The 16994-nt window shown below is 39.5% G+C and overlaps 1 protein-coding gene across 3 annotated transcripts in view; it reads left to right on the plus strand.

The window, feature by feature from the left end:
- Positions 1-16994, plus strand: part of LOC126415972 (uncharacterized) — a 296810-nt gene that overhangs the window by 65838 nt on the left and 213978 nt on the right. For 2 of the 3 annotated variants that reach the window (XM_050083470.1, XM_050083472.1), the window contains exon 5: positions 8673-8786. The exons of the other annotated variant lie outside the window; for it this stretch is intronic. In XM_050083470.1, the coding sequence (XP_049939427.1) occupies positions 8673-8786 (114 nt within the window). The remainder of the gene's footprint in view (positions 1-8672; positions 8787-16994) is intronic. 3 annotated transcript variants of the gene reach the window in all.

Raw genomic sequence — 16994 nt, forward strand, 5'->3', positions numbered from 1 at the left:
GTAGTACTATTGATAACCACATTAAAAAGTAAAAGTGATAAACCTCCTGGATTAGGCAATGAATAGTTTCTTCCTCAGAAAGAGGGGATGGGTACTGTCCCATAATTTATTATTCCATCTATACGATGCCAAAGTTACTTAAAAGCTACGGCCACTCCACTTTTTCACTACTAGTTGAGATCCATATCTACTAATTTTCTTTTTCTCTTACAAAAGCTACTAACTGATATCCTCCCTTTAAGCAACAGGAACTGTATTTAGAATTGTTGTATAATAGTATTCAGCATTACTTTTTTCTCCTGGCTGCTTCTGTGTACTGACATTGGGGCCATTCTGTGCCAAGTAGTATAATTTCGGAAAAATTTCCCACATGACTATAATGGATTTTGATTAAATTCTGTGTGAACATTCACATGTTCCCAGTGAACAATAGCTAAATGTCACTTTTGCCAGCTTAGTACATGCAGAGATAAAATCATTCATTTGACCCAATAGTGCAGCTTTCAACAGTACATCTCAGAGTTTTCAGCAACTTTGAGTCATATTATCTCTGGCAATATGTTATTGAAAGAAACTAGACTAGGCCATAATGAACAGTTTTTGGCACACTCTTACGTGGAGTAATTAAAGAAATTGGTAGCAACTTTTACATGGATAAATTGAAGCAAAGTCGGCCAAAAAAATAGTTGTTTGAAAAAATGAGAAGTTTAATTTTTATATCTCTGGAGATACGCACTTGATAAACCTAAAACTCTGTGTGCGATAACTTACCATCACAAGGTCTTGGAACATAAAATTCCATTCTCCTACTGCTTACCAGTAGTTTACAAATTGAGTGCAAAATTAACATTTCTTATAAAAACTAAAAAAAATTGGTATTTTCAGCCTACTGCTACAAAAAAATATTTCCTGCACTCTTTTAAACCATTAGAAATGCCATTGTCTGAACTACCTAAAAACTAGATTTGATTTTGCAATGCGAGCATATAAGGCTCTACAAAGTAATGACAAGGGTGTGGTGAAGCAAGCTGGTATATTTTTACTTCCCCTCTTGTTTTGCCATCTGCCTCCTTAAAATTCATTTTTTCATTTTTGAATTAATTACCATTAACGTACGTGAGTATAATCTGCATTTTCATAAAAGATAAAGGTTGGCCCTCAGTTTTAAAGAGTATAACACCAAATCTAATTTTGTACTTAGTTTTATGTATGTAATTGATTTTCTAATTTATTTTCAATATTATCTTTCATTATAGGGCAAAATCAGTAATTGTTTTGTAACTTAAATTCTATTCTTGACTTATAAACAAATATTAATTCTGTACTAATTATAAACATTTGGAGGAACAACTAATAGTATTCTTAAAGGATCTATTTGGCTCCGTTTGGAAACAGCCCTTAATTAATCTCAAAGTAATTAACAGTTTTGCCAAAAGTATTGTTTGCGTAACAATATATGTGAATTTCATCATTTAAACAAATAATTCAGCCTAACTTTTGTAGTAGAAGAAGAAACTATTAAAAAGAACCAATTTTTCGATGTATGCAAGTAGTTGAATGAGTAAAGTTTTACTTGTAATTTATGTAAATTGAACATCAAGCAATGTGTAGTTTCAGTACCTATTATTGTGAGGATATGTAAGGGCCCAATTTATGGTCCTGAGACATTCAGTCCATGGTTGAGCTTCAGACGAGGAAACTGTGTTGGTTAGATCAACAACAATGCATCCACTTAACTGTGAAATAAGTGTTACACCAATAGGCTGTGTGTTAAAACAATGACAGTGTCTGTTCCATACGTACTTTATTATTCTAAAAGAACAGTGAACTGTGTGGTTAGGCTTTTACTCCTTGTAGATGTTTAACAGTAAACTATTGTAACAGTATGTAGATGTTCGCCAGCAACCTATTAATGAGGCGTATTGAAAGTTAAACAATAGAGCACTAGCCGTATATAACTGTGTATTATTGCAGGGTTGTGAACAATGAAAGTAAACAACTGTGAAACGCAACTGTGCACCTGTCGGCCACATTATTTACAGTAGTTAGTGTCGAAATTACAAACCCCATTTTTCAGCCGGTGTAGCAGTGCAGTACGTTGACACCAAGGACGATCAACGAAGAAATGAAGCAGGCAAACGTTACAAGGTGAAGGTACAGTGAAAATCGTCCACATTCAGTTGATACTGAAATTAAATCTGACATTTTCTATTATGTTTTGCAATTGTTTAGTGATGCCTGGGAGGAAAATAAAATCAGAAGTCCTAAGGAATAGGAAGTGAGCTTGAATTAAAAACTTGAAAAACTAAACAAATTAGTATTTTTTTTAATGATCTCTAAAGTCTTAAGCTTTATAAAATTGTTTTTGTAAAAACTGAAAAGGCATAAGGAATCCAATAATTCGGATAGTATTCTCTTTTTTCTCTGTCTATAAATTTGAGGTAATTATGTGGGTTTCGTAGCATGGCAGTTGGCTGTATGCAATTTAATGAATGCATGTTACATAACAGTGAAAAATGTCCTGGACCAAAAGCTATAGCATCTACTGTTGCTGGCTGTTCCACATAACATTATCGACAGGAAATTACCATGTTTAGCAATGATATTATGGGAAGGAAAATTGCGACTCACTATTTAGTGGAGATGTTAAGTCTCAGATAGGCACAACAAAAAGATTTTCACACTTAAAGCTTTTGGCCAGTGGTCTTTGTCAACAATACACACACACACACACACACACACACACACACACACACACACACACACAAGACTGCAGTCTCAGGCAACTGAAACCACACAGCAAGCAGCACCACCAGTGCATGATGGGAGTGGCGACTGAGTGGGGGAAAGGAGGAGGCTGGTGTGGGGAGGGGGAGGTTAGTACGGTGGGGATGGCGACAGTGAATTGCTGCAGGTTGGGCGGCGGGCAGGGGAGAGGTTGGGAGGTGGTGGGGGGAGGGAGAGTAGCATAAAATGAGAGAAATAAATAAAAAAGTAATAAAATAAAATAAAAAAAGACTGTTTGTGGTGATGGAATGACGGCTGTGTAGTGCTGGAATGAGAGAAGGGAAGGGGCTGGATGGGTGAGGACAACAACTAACGAAGGTTGAGGCCAGGAGGGTTACGGGAACGTAGGATCTATTGCAGGGAGAGTTCCCACTTGCTCAGTTCAGAAAAGCTGGTGTTGGTGGGAAGGAACCATATGGCACAGGCTGTGAAGCAGTCATTGAAATGAAGGATATAATGTTTGGCAGCGTGTTCAGCAACAGGATGGTCCACTTATTTCTTGCCCATCCCATACATCCTCCCTCCACCACCTACTCCAGTCTGGTCACTAAGATCTCCTATGAGGCTACCTTTGAAACCAGTCATGTGTTCTACAAGCTAAGCTGCCATCACTGTGCTGCATTCTTTCTAAGCCTGACAACCAACAATCTGTCTGTCCACACGGATGGCCACCGACAAACTGTGGCCAAGAAACAAGTGGACCACCCTGTTGCTGAACATGCTGCCAAACAGAATATCCTTCATTTCAGTGACTGCTTTACAGCCTGTGCCATATGGTTTCTTCCCACCAACATCAGCTTTTCTGAATTGCGCAGGTGGGAACTTCCCCTACAATACATCCTATGCTCCCGTAACCCTTTTGGCCTCAACCTTCGTTAGTTGGTGTCCTCACCCATCCAGCCCCTTCCCTGCTCTCATTCCAGCACTACACAGCTGTCATTCCACCACCACAACCAGTTTTTTGTATTTTATTTTATTATTTTTTCTCTCTATTTCTCTCCTTTTCCATTGCCCCCCCCCCCCCCCCCCCCCACCTTCCCACCCCACCCCTGCCTGCCGCCCAATTTGCAGCACTTTACTGTCCACCAAGCCCACCATACTATCCCTCCCCCTCCCCACACCAGCCCCCTCCTTTCCCCTACCTAGTTGCCACTTCCATCGTGCACTGGTGGCGCTGCTCGCTGTATGGTTTCAGTTGCCTGAGGCTGCCGTCGTGTGTCATCCTTGGTTTTCCATCGTTTGATTTGTGTTTAGCAATGGATTCACATGGATTGGGACACTCTGGACAAAGTAGGGACAAAAATTTTGTTTCTGTGATGCCATTGTTTCATTGCCAAACATCAGAATTTGCACCTTGAAGTCCTTAAATTTGATCTAACAGAAGATGAGCTAATTGTCATAATGGATTTTGCTGGAAATTATTCATTTATCATTCAGGATGCTGTGCAAGTTTTCCAGGGAAAATAGACAAGCATCAGTCCATCCATATGTCATGGACAGAATGTCCAGTGAAGGAGTCACTGATTTCAAAATTAAATATCTTGAAAACTAAGGGTAATAGGTTAGTGCAACAAAAGATGTGTTTATTGTGAAAGTTTAAGAATTTTGTATGGAAATTATACAGATGTTTCAAAGTAGGTCGAAAAGTAAGGACTGAATATTTACATAAGTGATTGCAGATATTCCTTAAATTTCAGAAACCCTATTCTTAATGCCCTAGGTTCATCGAGTAATTGATTTCTGAGATATCTTCAACATCAGGCAATACATATGTGCTATTTTGTCTAAAACTGACATAGTGAGATCGTGGCTGTGTACAATAAATACAGAGAAGAAGACAGCAACCAGCCACTATTAATACTGCTATTTATTTAAGTAAATAGCGCCGTAACTGGTTTTGAACTGGCAGGTTCATCATCAGACCGCTGTTCACATGATTTGAAAGATACACTTTACATAATCGTCAGTTTTCGATTTTTATTCTTCCACTTTGGCGAAATATTCTTGGTGTGTTGATGCCCTACAGTAGAAAACAGTGTTAGAAGCGCCCTATGTGAACGTAACTGACCTCCAAACGATGAAATACAGAGTAAATAAGTATGTGAGGTTAACTGTTTATGGTACTTACATCTTAAATTCCACGCGATTTTGTTGCGAAGTTGCAGGATTGTATATTTCAAAGATTCCAAAATATATCCAGCACTTATATAATTTGTGCATCACCATATTGTGCAAAGCAACACACACACACACACACACACACACACACATTTTGCATAAATAATTTTATTGTCATCCTTTTATTGATACCATTGCATTAACACTGCTGAGTTGTAAATATAATCACTATTGTCCTTTATTACTGCCTGATGATTAGGTTCCTTTAAGGAATCATCAGGTAAATCTGAATCACTGCAACATTGAATAGTGTTTCAGCATCTTCAGGTGTCGCACAACTTATTTCTTTAATACAGCCGTCATTTTCTGCAATACAGTTACAAAATTACGCATAGGCAAATGTCTTTAACTTGCAGTTGTGTACAACTCCCTTAAATATCTAGGTTTAATTGATACAATACCAGTTACTTACTGTGAGTGAAAAATAACTTACCACAGCCTACGAAAGCGTTACTGCCTAATGAAGAAATCACATTATGAAAGGTTAAAGAACTAGAATTTTCTTCTGTAGTACATTATTGATTCTCCAAAAGATTACTAATTGTTCTTCCCCTAAAAAAAATGTTGACTCCACAACAACAGGCTCGAAACTAACAATCACAATAATAGATGAGCACTGTTAAAAATATTGCAAATGTTATAATATCAACAGTGTGTCTGTAAGGCTATAGGTTAGTCCAAATTTTGGTCATGTCTCTAAAAATACACAGTCTTTATTTAGTAACAAAAGGATGTATTTGCACTTGCTGTTATGTCTTTTAATGCTGTAGTACTGCAAAGGGGACCAAAGTGATGTAAAAGGCAAATGCTACTGTGACATAAACATTAAAGTGAATTTGTGGATATGCTACACACTATCTCTGGAATGATTTGAGATTGTAGTTCAGTCTTTTTTGCAATCAATAGATTAGTTTTTCTAGACAGTGATGAAGTACGTGTGTTGAAATGGCCAATTTTGTAGACGTGTCGTTATGAGTCTAAACCCCCTTAATATTCTCTCTTTGTGTCTCTGATTTTGTTATTTCATTATGTAGTTAGTATGATAAATATTAAGAATATACTCTAAAAACAAAGATGATGTGACTTACCAAACGAAAGTGCTGGCAGGTCGATAGACACACAAACAAACACAAACATACACACAAAATTCAAGCTTTCGCAACAAACGGTTGCTTCATCAGGAAAGAGGGAAGGAGAGGGAAAGACGAAAGAATGTGGGTTTTAAGGGAGAGGGTAAGGAGTCATTCCAATCCCGGGAGCGGAAAGACTTACCTTAAGGGGAAAAAAGGACAGGTATACACTCGCCCCCCCCCCCCCCCCCCCCCACACACACACACACATCCATCCGCACATACACAGACACAAGTATGTGCGGATGGATATGTGTGTGTGTGTGTGTGTGTGTGTGTGTGTGTGTACCTGTCCTTTTTTCCCCCTAAGGTAAGTCTTTCCGCTCCCGGGATTGGAATGACTCCTTACCCTCTCCCTTAAAACCCACATCCTTCCCTCCTTCCTGACGAAGCAACCGTTTGTTGCGAAAGCTTGAATTTTGTGTGTATGTTTGTGTTTGTTTGTGTGTGTATCGACCTGCCAGCACTTTCGTTTGGTAAGTCACATCATCTTTGTTTTTAGATATATTTTTCCCACGTGGAATTTTTCCCTCTATTATATAAGAATATACTCTGTATGACAGATTAATTTCTCATTGTGATATATAAAGTTTGTCTGGAAAGTAATGTCACTAAGCTAAATTACGTGCACCAATAATGTCAGTATGTCAATAAACATCAGTGTAATGATGAGAACAGCATAACACATCAATTCTTTAAAATACCATCTACAGTGCAACCTCTATATAACGTTTTTCAAGGGACCACAAATTCCGAACACTCTATAGAGGAAAATACTATAAAGAGGAAGGCTTCCAAATAATAATTATAGGGCATTACTGAAGATCGGGATACCACTAATCAGCTTTGACAAATGGTGCCATAGATGACATTTTAAATTTTCACAACACTGTAATATGATATTGCAAATGATCAATGTATGAAATGATTCGTTTTTTGTAATTAAAACTTGGGGCCCGGTAGGTGGATGGGTGACAGTAAATGGCACCAAAAAGATCGCAAGCAGAATGTGCGTCACATGTCACGTGACCAGGTTCTGCCGCCGACATGTGAAACACGCTGAGTGCAGGCTTTCCGAGCCTGTGCAAACTGTGAATCCACAGAACGGAAAACAATGCGTCTACATCCAGTCACTTCAACATTATAAAGAGGTAAATAATTGACCAGGGTTCCAAAAATATGAGCATTATATGGAGGTAATTGTAATATAGAGGAAACACAGTAAAGAGGAAAATTTAACATTGTTTATATGGACTTTTAGTCGGGACCGAAAAAAACAGATGTAACATGGAGGAAAACATTATATGGAGAAACATTATAAAGAGGTTTCACTGTACTTGCCAGCAAGATTTCTAAGTGCTTTGGGTATCCTGAAAGGCCCAGGTTCCAAAAGTCCTTTAGGGCTCATGTAACAGCAGCGTAGTCTCCAAATGGTGTCCTTTCAAGGTGAGCTGGAGAGAAAGATAAATAAATAAATAAATGAATATCAAGGAGCAAGGTCGAAACAGTATGGGGGCTGGGGCAGAATTGCTACTTCGTTTTTTGTTCAAATAATCCCGTGCCATGAAGGTGGTGTGGCTGTTATCTTGTTGGTACTTTCAGGATCTGGCAATGTGTGTTCTGATGCATACAACGTTTCCCTCCCTCCAAGCCTGTCGAGCACATCCTCATAGAAGGTAGAGCACCGATGTTCTGCTCTGCAGGGACAATCTCATTGTGGACGATATCACTGACACTGAATAAAGACACTCAGCATTACCTTCACTTTGGATCTGTTTGTGTGCCTTCTTGGGACATGGTGATTGCAAGGTGTGCCACTTGGAGCTCGCCTTCTTGTCATATTGGAAAACCCATTACAACATTGTTCAGAAAGATAGCGTAATTTATACACAATTCCAGAATTTCTTCACAAATGAACTCTCGGTTGGACTCGTGGTCATCGTTTAATGTTTTGGGTCCAGTTGTTCTCACACTTTCTTCATATGCGATTGTGTGAATGCCTCTAGTGTCTGAGCAATCACATGGACACTCATTCTATGTTTAGTGTTTAAAAGTTAAAGCCCAGGATTCACACTGTCATCACCTTTCAAGGGTATTATGTTGTTGATCTCATACCAGGCTTCCAAAAAGGTCTTGTGCTACTGAAACACCTTCCATTTTGACAGACGTTCTCTCCCAAATGCCTGCCCAGTCACTGGAAATGTTTTCACAGTGAACTTCCTAAGTTTCACACATAATTTAATAGCATAGCATTGTTCAAATCAACGCTGCATTGCAGCTGGAACCTGACCACTAGATTGAGGTTCATGTTGGGAAATGTCCTGACTCTGCAGAAATGTGGAGGGACTGAAGTTGGTTGTGTGGGGAAGTTAATAACTGCCACCAACTAGCTCAAGCAAGTAGACTGCGCCCTGAACAATAAGAGTGTCAGAAAGAGTAGGTGACCTTACTTTCCAGGCAAATGCTTAATATTTTATTAACCCAATCAGATGAAGAGAGTGTTTAGCACTACTGGTGCATCCATTGGTCGAACTATTCTGCCTGAGATTTAATGTCAGATGCTCTGTTTTGTTACAGAAGAGTTGAAAAAGAAGCTAAGGGGTGTCCATACAGCCAAGGCAAAGGCGGACCATAAATATCATAATATAGCGAAGTCGGCTATAGAACTGGCAGTTATATTACAGGACAAAGGTAGTGCATTCTTTTTCAATCTGATCTTACAGAACTATTGCACTGTTTATTGATTCTTCAGTAAAAGTGCTACCTTTAAATATAAGAATTTAATCTTTGTATCTCTTTAAATTTTGTGTACGGCCTACAAACTTGTTAGATATACATAACATCCTTTATAATGGGCATTATTGGTGATAAATTGTAGTCTTCAGCATTCAGCTTCATTCTGTGGACCTGATTTATCACCAATTGTGTCTGTTATGTAGGTCATAAAGGCAGCACTTTTCTTTGCTACTCAAGTGGCATTTGTTCAGTTGCTAGTGTCTGTGACAACAGTTCTTCAGATAATGACTTCTGATCAACCATGTCTGTTATAAAAGGCATAAAGGCAGCACATTTCTCTGCTACTTACATCACATTTGTTCATTTGATAGTGTCCACGTCTGTATTAGTACAGTCTAAAATTATTTTCAGCAACTTTGTAACATGTCTAGAGAACTAGACTGAAAGGACACAGGAATCACAATTACAGAACAGAAATTAAACCATCTGACAAGGGAACTGTCCAGTCTGACATGTCCAAACCTGTCCTGAATTTTTTTTATATGGGAAGAATACACTGAAAGCATCACAGTGGCAAAATTTCAGCTGCTGAAACACACTGCAAGTATTAAAATATAATAATAATAATAATAGAAAATTGCCATTGGCACATCAGTAAACAGACAACACGGTACAATGTGATAGTAATTTAAACTCAATTTTCTTTTCAATTGATAGTTGCTCTGACACAATTGTTCACTGTTGCTGTTTGCTTGAATTTGCAGCTCATTTAATAACCATAAGGTATCACTAAGTGTTGACATGGAGGCAAAACTGTCTTAATTTTTTTCCCCCATATACGTTTCCAGAGTTTCACAGTAATGTGGTTTACTGTTAATGTTTTTTCCTTGCAAAGGTGAAATACGAAGAGCATGGGATACAGCCAAAATAACCTACTGTTCCTGAATATATCTTACTTATTAGTTAATGTCTTGGATATTTATTTGAATGGTGTTGACGTTTTCATTAGAAACTGCGGAAAAAAAAAAAAAAACAAAAAAAAACAGGAAATAACACTGACAATTCTATGAATTGTGCTTTGAGCGATGATTGTCCAGAATAAAAATACAGTACATTCCTAACCGAAAGAAAATGTGTAGTAATGGCTTACACTGACAAGGAGGAGGTAGTAAAGCTTTTGGTTAAATGAAGAGGGGAAAAAACACTTATAAAGTTAAAAGCAGTGTGCAGTGCACCGATTTCAGTTTGTGGAATCTGGACATCAGTTGGCTAAATGGAAGAAAGATTTACATGGAGTATGACATATGTACCATAATGAAACCTGCAGAAGTGTGAAAGAAAAACAATTCAAAAAAATTGAGAACTGCTTGTGACAGTCACTGCACTGTGACCAATCGAGCTCTATGAGATTGGGTGCTCTCAATTGCAGGTGAGATAGACATTACGGAGTTTGAAGCTTTTTTGACCTGGTTAAACAGTTTTATGAAATTACACGGAAAACGAAATTGGAAAATTACGAAGTTTACTGCAAGTATATGTGTACAGGACATGTTGTTAATAGGTAGTGCTATAGAGAAATTTGTAGCTGACATCACAATGAAGCCTCTCATTATTTCATAAAATGCTGTGAATAAAGACAGTCAGTCAATTTCATGCAAGAACTGCCTGCAAAGACAAGAGTCATGCAGTCGATGAATGTATGACACATTTCTATTTAACAGTGCCAGTGATAAGTATCAATAAGTTACTGCTTGTACAGCTTTATATCTTTCTTCAGGAACCTTAAGGAAGTTGGGGGGGGGGGAAATCGTGTAATCGGTATAGCAGAATCGGGAAATCTGCAAGACAATAATTTTCAATACTACATCTCAAATGTCTTCCTACAGTTGCAGAAAATAATTCATTGCTTTTGTTGGACTCTTGATGTAGACACATGACACATCTGTCTTTAAGGGGATAACATAAAGACTGTTAATATAATTTGGATTCCACCTGGAACTAATAATGTAACTCAGCCTCTCGATAAAGAAATTTTTGTGACAGTGTACAGCATTTTTCAAAAAATTGTCGGACTATATAATTTCCTGTAGCTCTTTGTTATTATGGCAGATCAGTGGACCAGTATTGTTAAACTTCCATCATATGTGCTTTGTTTGAATCACCATGTTCTCCAAATTTGCTCATGTGTACCTGGTATGCATTACAATATGCAGAACAACAGCCATGACCATTTCTTACCCCATCCCAACGTTATCTAAATAAAATGAGTTATTGCTGTGAAGTGCCTGAATGCATTAATTTTTCTTTTCTCATGTGAGCCTGATGTAAGGAGAATATTTATCATTCGATAGAAACTATGCATTTTTGTGATGACTAACAAGAAACTGTTTCTTGTTACTAAAATATACGTTCTTAAAAATTTGTCATAAAGCCTGTGAGATGAGAATTTCAAAATATATTTCATGTAAACAGATTGAAGTCATCTGTAATACATCATCATACGCTGCCTTGATTTTCTTTCTGCTGTTGGTCACTTGTGTAACAATTACATATACAGCAATTTAGCTGTTGGTATGAATGGCAGGTTATTCAAAATAATGATTTAAGACATTTTTGGTATGGTTTAAGGGGAGACGGAAGGCAAGTGGGCTTCAAAAATTCGATTTTTAGATTTTAGCATATTTGAAATGCCTGGTCTTTCCTGCGTGAAACAGTTTTTGTTTTATATAAATCCAACAATATTTTCGTGAGATATGGTTTCCTGACACTCTGTGCAATCTGGCATTTAAGTGCCATGCCTTCCTTTCTGCGCCATGCAGAGATAATGCACAGCATTCTTTTACTCCTTGTATATTATTTCATGTTTTTATTGTTTTATCGCTTCAATGTTTCCTACCCTGTATCTACTATCGATACTTGTTTTTCCGATCGAGTTTGTCACTGTTTTCGAGCGTTAATGGTTGTGCTTAATGAAGTTTGTTGTGAGTGAAGCGTTGATTTTATTTTCTTTGATTCTCCTTGTTTTGATAAAAATGCCGCGAATAAACCAATTCCTGCCTAAATTAAAATTCAGAGGAAATAAATACGTAAAGATAAATGAGGTTAATGGGTCACAGGACCCGAGAATGTTGGACATCAAGAAAATCAGCACATCAAGAAAGAAATTGCAGTGTCTTCAAGGCATTTCCTGCGTTACCTTCTGGAGATGAACATTTCTTTGGAAATATTCTGGTGAACCTTAGCATGCTCTGTGATTTCATTTCCAAAAATACTGTGTGCAGAATATGTGGTGGTGACGTATCTTTGGGTGAGAATCAGTGTCTTCATAAAGGGATTGTGTCAAACATGACAGTGAGTTGTACAAAATGTGGTGCAGTCGCTACAACCATGTCATAAAAAATGGCAAATAATAATTTATATGAGAACAACATAAGGCTAATGTATGGTCTCAGATCTATTGGTAATGGGATGGAGGCAGGCAAACTCTTAGGTGCATTTCTTGACATTCCATATCCTCCTGCAGAATTTATGGTACTGCTGTTGCTAAAGTTTGTAACAGCTCAATGAAGGAATCGGCTGAAGAAGCACTCAAGGAAAGTGATGACAGTGAAACTGGTGATGTTTGTGCGTGTTTTGAAGGCAGCTGACAGAAACATTGACACAATTCACTGAATGATGTCGTGACAGCTACATCATTTGATTCTGGCAAGGTAATTGATGTAGAGATTCTAAGCAAGTACTGTAAAACTTGTGGCAGTGGAACTGAGAAAGAGCATGAACATAACTGTCAGATAAATTATAGTGGTCCAAGAGGTGGGATGGAAGTAGCAGGAGTTCTCAGGATTTTTAATTGTTCAGTGGCAAACAGAGGAGTCAGATACACACAGTATTTAGGGGACGGTGACAGCAAGGCTTATGACCGGGTATGTGCGGAACAACCCTATGGTCCTAATGTCACAATTTCTAAATTGGAGTGTATTGGACATTTCCAGAAGAGAATGGGGTCCAAGTTGAGAAGATTATTGAAAGAAAAGTAAAAAATAATATTGGAAGAGGGTAAGAAGATAGGTAGTAAAGGTCGCCTGACAAATGTTGAAATAGATTACAGAATTATTATGGCTTGGCCATAAGAAGAAATGTAGGGAATTTAGGAAACATGAAAAAAGCAGTATGGGCTACCTTTTTCCATAAGCTTTCCACAAATGAAAATCCAGTGCACAGTCTTTGCCCGAATGATCCTGACACTTGGTGCCAGTACAGGAGAAGTACCAGATATGACCAAAACATTTCTTACCTGCATCAGTAATGAATGAAATTAAACCCATATTTAGAGGCCTTTGTAAAGATATGTTGTTGAAGAAATGTCTTCATGGGAAACCCCAAAATTAAATGAATGTGTGAATTCTGTCATTTGGAACCGGTTACCAAAAACTGTATTTGTTCAGCTTACAACCCTCAAATTTGGTGTTTATGATGCATATTTTATGCTTCGATGATGGTGTAACTAGAAAAGTGGATGTTTTGGGGTGTAATTAGATAACTGGATGTTTTGGAATTATTGGGCATAAAATCTAGTGGAAATACTTCAGAATCCTTGGTGCAAATAGATAAAGAGAGAATCCGCATAGCAGATATTGCTAATTTAAAATGCACAAAAGAAGCCAGACAGAAAAGAAGAGTGACAAAGAGAAGAAAAGATGATCAGTATGATTCAGATGATGCTCAGTGTGGTGCAGGAAAATATTAGTGGTAAGTAATTTTCATCAATAACTATACTAGAATAGGAATATTAAACTTACTGGCAGATTAAAACTGTGTGCCCGACCAAGACTCGAAATCGGGACCTTTGTGTTTCGCGGGCAGTTGCTCTACCATCTGAGCTACCGAAGCACGACTCACGCCCGGTCCTCACAGCTTTACCTCTGCCAGTATCTCGTCTCCTACCTTCCAAACTTCACAGAAGCTCTTCTGCGAACCTTGCAGAACTAGCACTCCTGAAAGAAAGGATACTGCCGAGACATGGCTTAGCCACAGCCTGGGGGATGTTTCCAGAATGAGATATTTTCACTCTGCAGCGGAGTGTGCGCTGATATGAAACTTCCTGGCAGATTAAAACTGTGTGCCCGACCGAGACTCAAACTCGGGACCTTTGCCTTTCGCTGGCAAGTGCTCTACCATCTGAGCTACCGAAGCACAACTCACGCCTGGTCCTCACAGCTTTACTTCTGCCAGTATCTCGTCTCCTACCTTCCAAACTTTACAGAAGCTCTTCCGCGAACCTTGCTGAACTAGCACTCCTGAGAGAAAGGATACTGCGGAGACATGGCTTAGCCACAGCCTGGGGGATGTTTCAGAATGAGATTTTCACTCTGCAGCGGAGTGTGCGCTGATACGAAACTTCCTGGCAGATTAAAACTGTGTGCCTGACCGAGACTCGAACTCGGGACCTTTGCCTTTCGCGGGCAAGTGCTCTACCATCTGAGCTACCGAAGCATGACTCACGCCCGGTCCTGACAGTTTTAATCTGCTAGGAAGTTTCATATCAGCGCACACTCCGCTGCAGAGTGAAAATATCTCATTCTGGAAACATCCCCCAGGCTGTGGCTAAGCCATGTCCCCGCAATATCCTTTCTTTCAGGAGTACTAGTTCTGCGAGGTTCGCAGGAGAGCTTCTGTGAAGTTTGGAAGGTAGGAGACGAGATACTGGCAGAAGTAAAGCTGTGAGGACCGGGTGTGTGTCGTGCTTCGGTAGCTCAGATGGTAGAGCACTTGCCCGCGAAAGGCAAAGGTCCCGAGTTCGAGTCTCGGTCGGGCACACAGTTTTAATCTGCCAGGAAGTTTCATATCAGCGCACACTCCGCTGCAGGGTGAAAATCTCATTCAGGAATATTAAACTTTACATGGATTTTTTTCAAAACCACATTTTTTTACTTTCAGGTACCATTATTTGATAAACTAATGGGGTTAGAAACATGAAATTTGGTCTGTTTGTACTGCAGATGGTAATAAGTAATTACAAGTAAATTGAGAACCACCAAACAATCAAACTGCTTTATAATAATTAATATACAAAAAAAAGTTAAATTTTAATAGTGAAAGATTAATTTTTTTTCCTTCAAAACCATAAGAGATATTATGTTCAAACACAGATGATGTGACTTACCGAACGAAAGTGCTAGCAGGTTGATAGACACACAAACAAACATGAAATTTTTATATATATCTAAAAACAAAGATATCAATATAATGGAAGGAAACATTCCACGTGGGAAAAATTATATATAAAAACAAAGATGAGGTGACTTACCGAACAAAAGCGCTGGCAGGTCGATAGACACACAAACAAACACAAACATACACACAAAATTCAAGCTTTCGCAACAAACTGTTGCCTCATCAGGAAAGAGGGAAGGAGAGGGGAAGACGAAAGGAAGTGGGTTTTAAGGGAGAGGGTAAGGAGTCATTCCAATCCCGGGAGCGGAAAGACTTACCTTAGGGGGAAAAAAGGACAGGTATACACTCGCACACACGCACATATCCATCCACACATACAGACACAAGCAGACATATTTCAGATCTGGAATGAGAAAAGGCGAAAAGGTGTTGGTTACAGCTGGGCTATGTTGGACTTGGGTTGGTAGACAACGATGTGCATAAAGGTTAGGTGGTTGTGTTGCCGCCAAAACACGTTAAAGGACGGAGAAATTCGGGAAAATTTCGAAAAAACTGCGTGTAGTATATTAAAAGGAGTGGTATTGTGGTGGCAGATTATGAAAATGAGGCTAACAATTGTCTGGCGAAGAAATAATGGCGTTAAAACCCGTGGGAAGCGGCTAAAAATGATCAGTGATGTGGGAAAAACGGAAATGGAAATAAAGCGAAAGTTATTAGAACTGGCCGAAATGGTTGTTTAAAAGGTGAAAGGAGCTGTTTGTGAACTAGAAACGGTGGATATTATAGCGGCGGCAGTGCCACCGACACCCCGCACCCCTACCTTCTACCTTCTTCCTAAAATCCACAAACCCAATCATCCCGGCCGCCCCATTGTAGCTGGTTACCAAGCCTCCACAGAACGTATCTCTGCCTACGTAGATCAACACCTTCAACCCATTACATGCAGTCTCCCGTCCTTCATCAAAGACACCAACCACTTTCTCGAACGCCTGGAATCCTTACCCAATGTGTTACCCCCGGAAACCATCCTTGTAACCATTGATGCCACTTCCTTATACACAAATATTCCGCACGTCCAGTGCTTCGCTGTGATGGAGCATTTCCTTTCACACCGATCACCTGCCACCCTACCTTAAACCTCTTTCCTCATCACCTTAGCCAGCTTCATCCTGACCCACAACTTCTTCACTTTTGAAGGCCAGACATACCATCAATTAAAGGGAACAGCCATGGGTACCAGGATGGCCCCCTCGTACGCCAACCTATTCATGGGTTGCTTAGAGGAAGCCCTCTTGGTTACCCAGGCCTGCCAACCCAAAGTTTGGTACAGATTTATTGATGACATCTTCATGATCTGGACTCACAGTGAAGAAGAACTCCAGAATTTCCTCTCCAACCTCAACTCCTTTGGTTCCATCAGATTCACCTGGTCCTACTCCAAATCCCATGCCACTTTCCTTGACGTAGACCTCCACCTGTCCAATGGTCAGCTTCACACGTCCGTCCACATCAAACCCACCAACAAGCAACAGTACCTCCATTATGACAGCTGCCACCCATTCCACATCAAACGGTCCCTTCCCTACAGCCTAGGTCTTCGTGGCAAACGAATCTGTTCCAGTCTGGAATCCCTGAACCATTACACCAACAACCTGACAGCTTTCACATCCCGCAACTACCCTCCCGACCTGGTACAGAAGCAAATAACCAGAGCCACTTCCTCATCCCCTCAAACACAGAATCCCCCACAGAAGAACCACAAAAGTACCCCACTTGTGACAGGATACTTTCCGGGACTGGACCAGACTCTGAATGTGGCTCTCCAGCAGGGATACGACTTCCTCAAATCCTGCCCTGAAATGAGATCCATCCTTCATGAAATCCGCCCCACTCCACCAAGAGTGTCTTTCCGCCGTCCACCTAACCTTCGTAACCTGTTAGTTCATCCCTATGAAATCCCCAAACCACCTTCCCTACCCTCTGGCTGCT

Source organism: Schistocerca serialis, chromosome 1, assembly GCF_023864345.2.
Source record: "Schistocerca serialis cubense isolate TAMUIC-IGC-003099 chromosome 1, iqSchSeri2.2, whole genome shotgun sequence".
NCBI lineage: Eukaryota > Metazoa > Arthropoda > Insecta > Orthoptera > Acrididae > Schistocerca > Schistocerca serialis.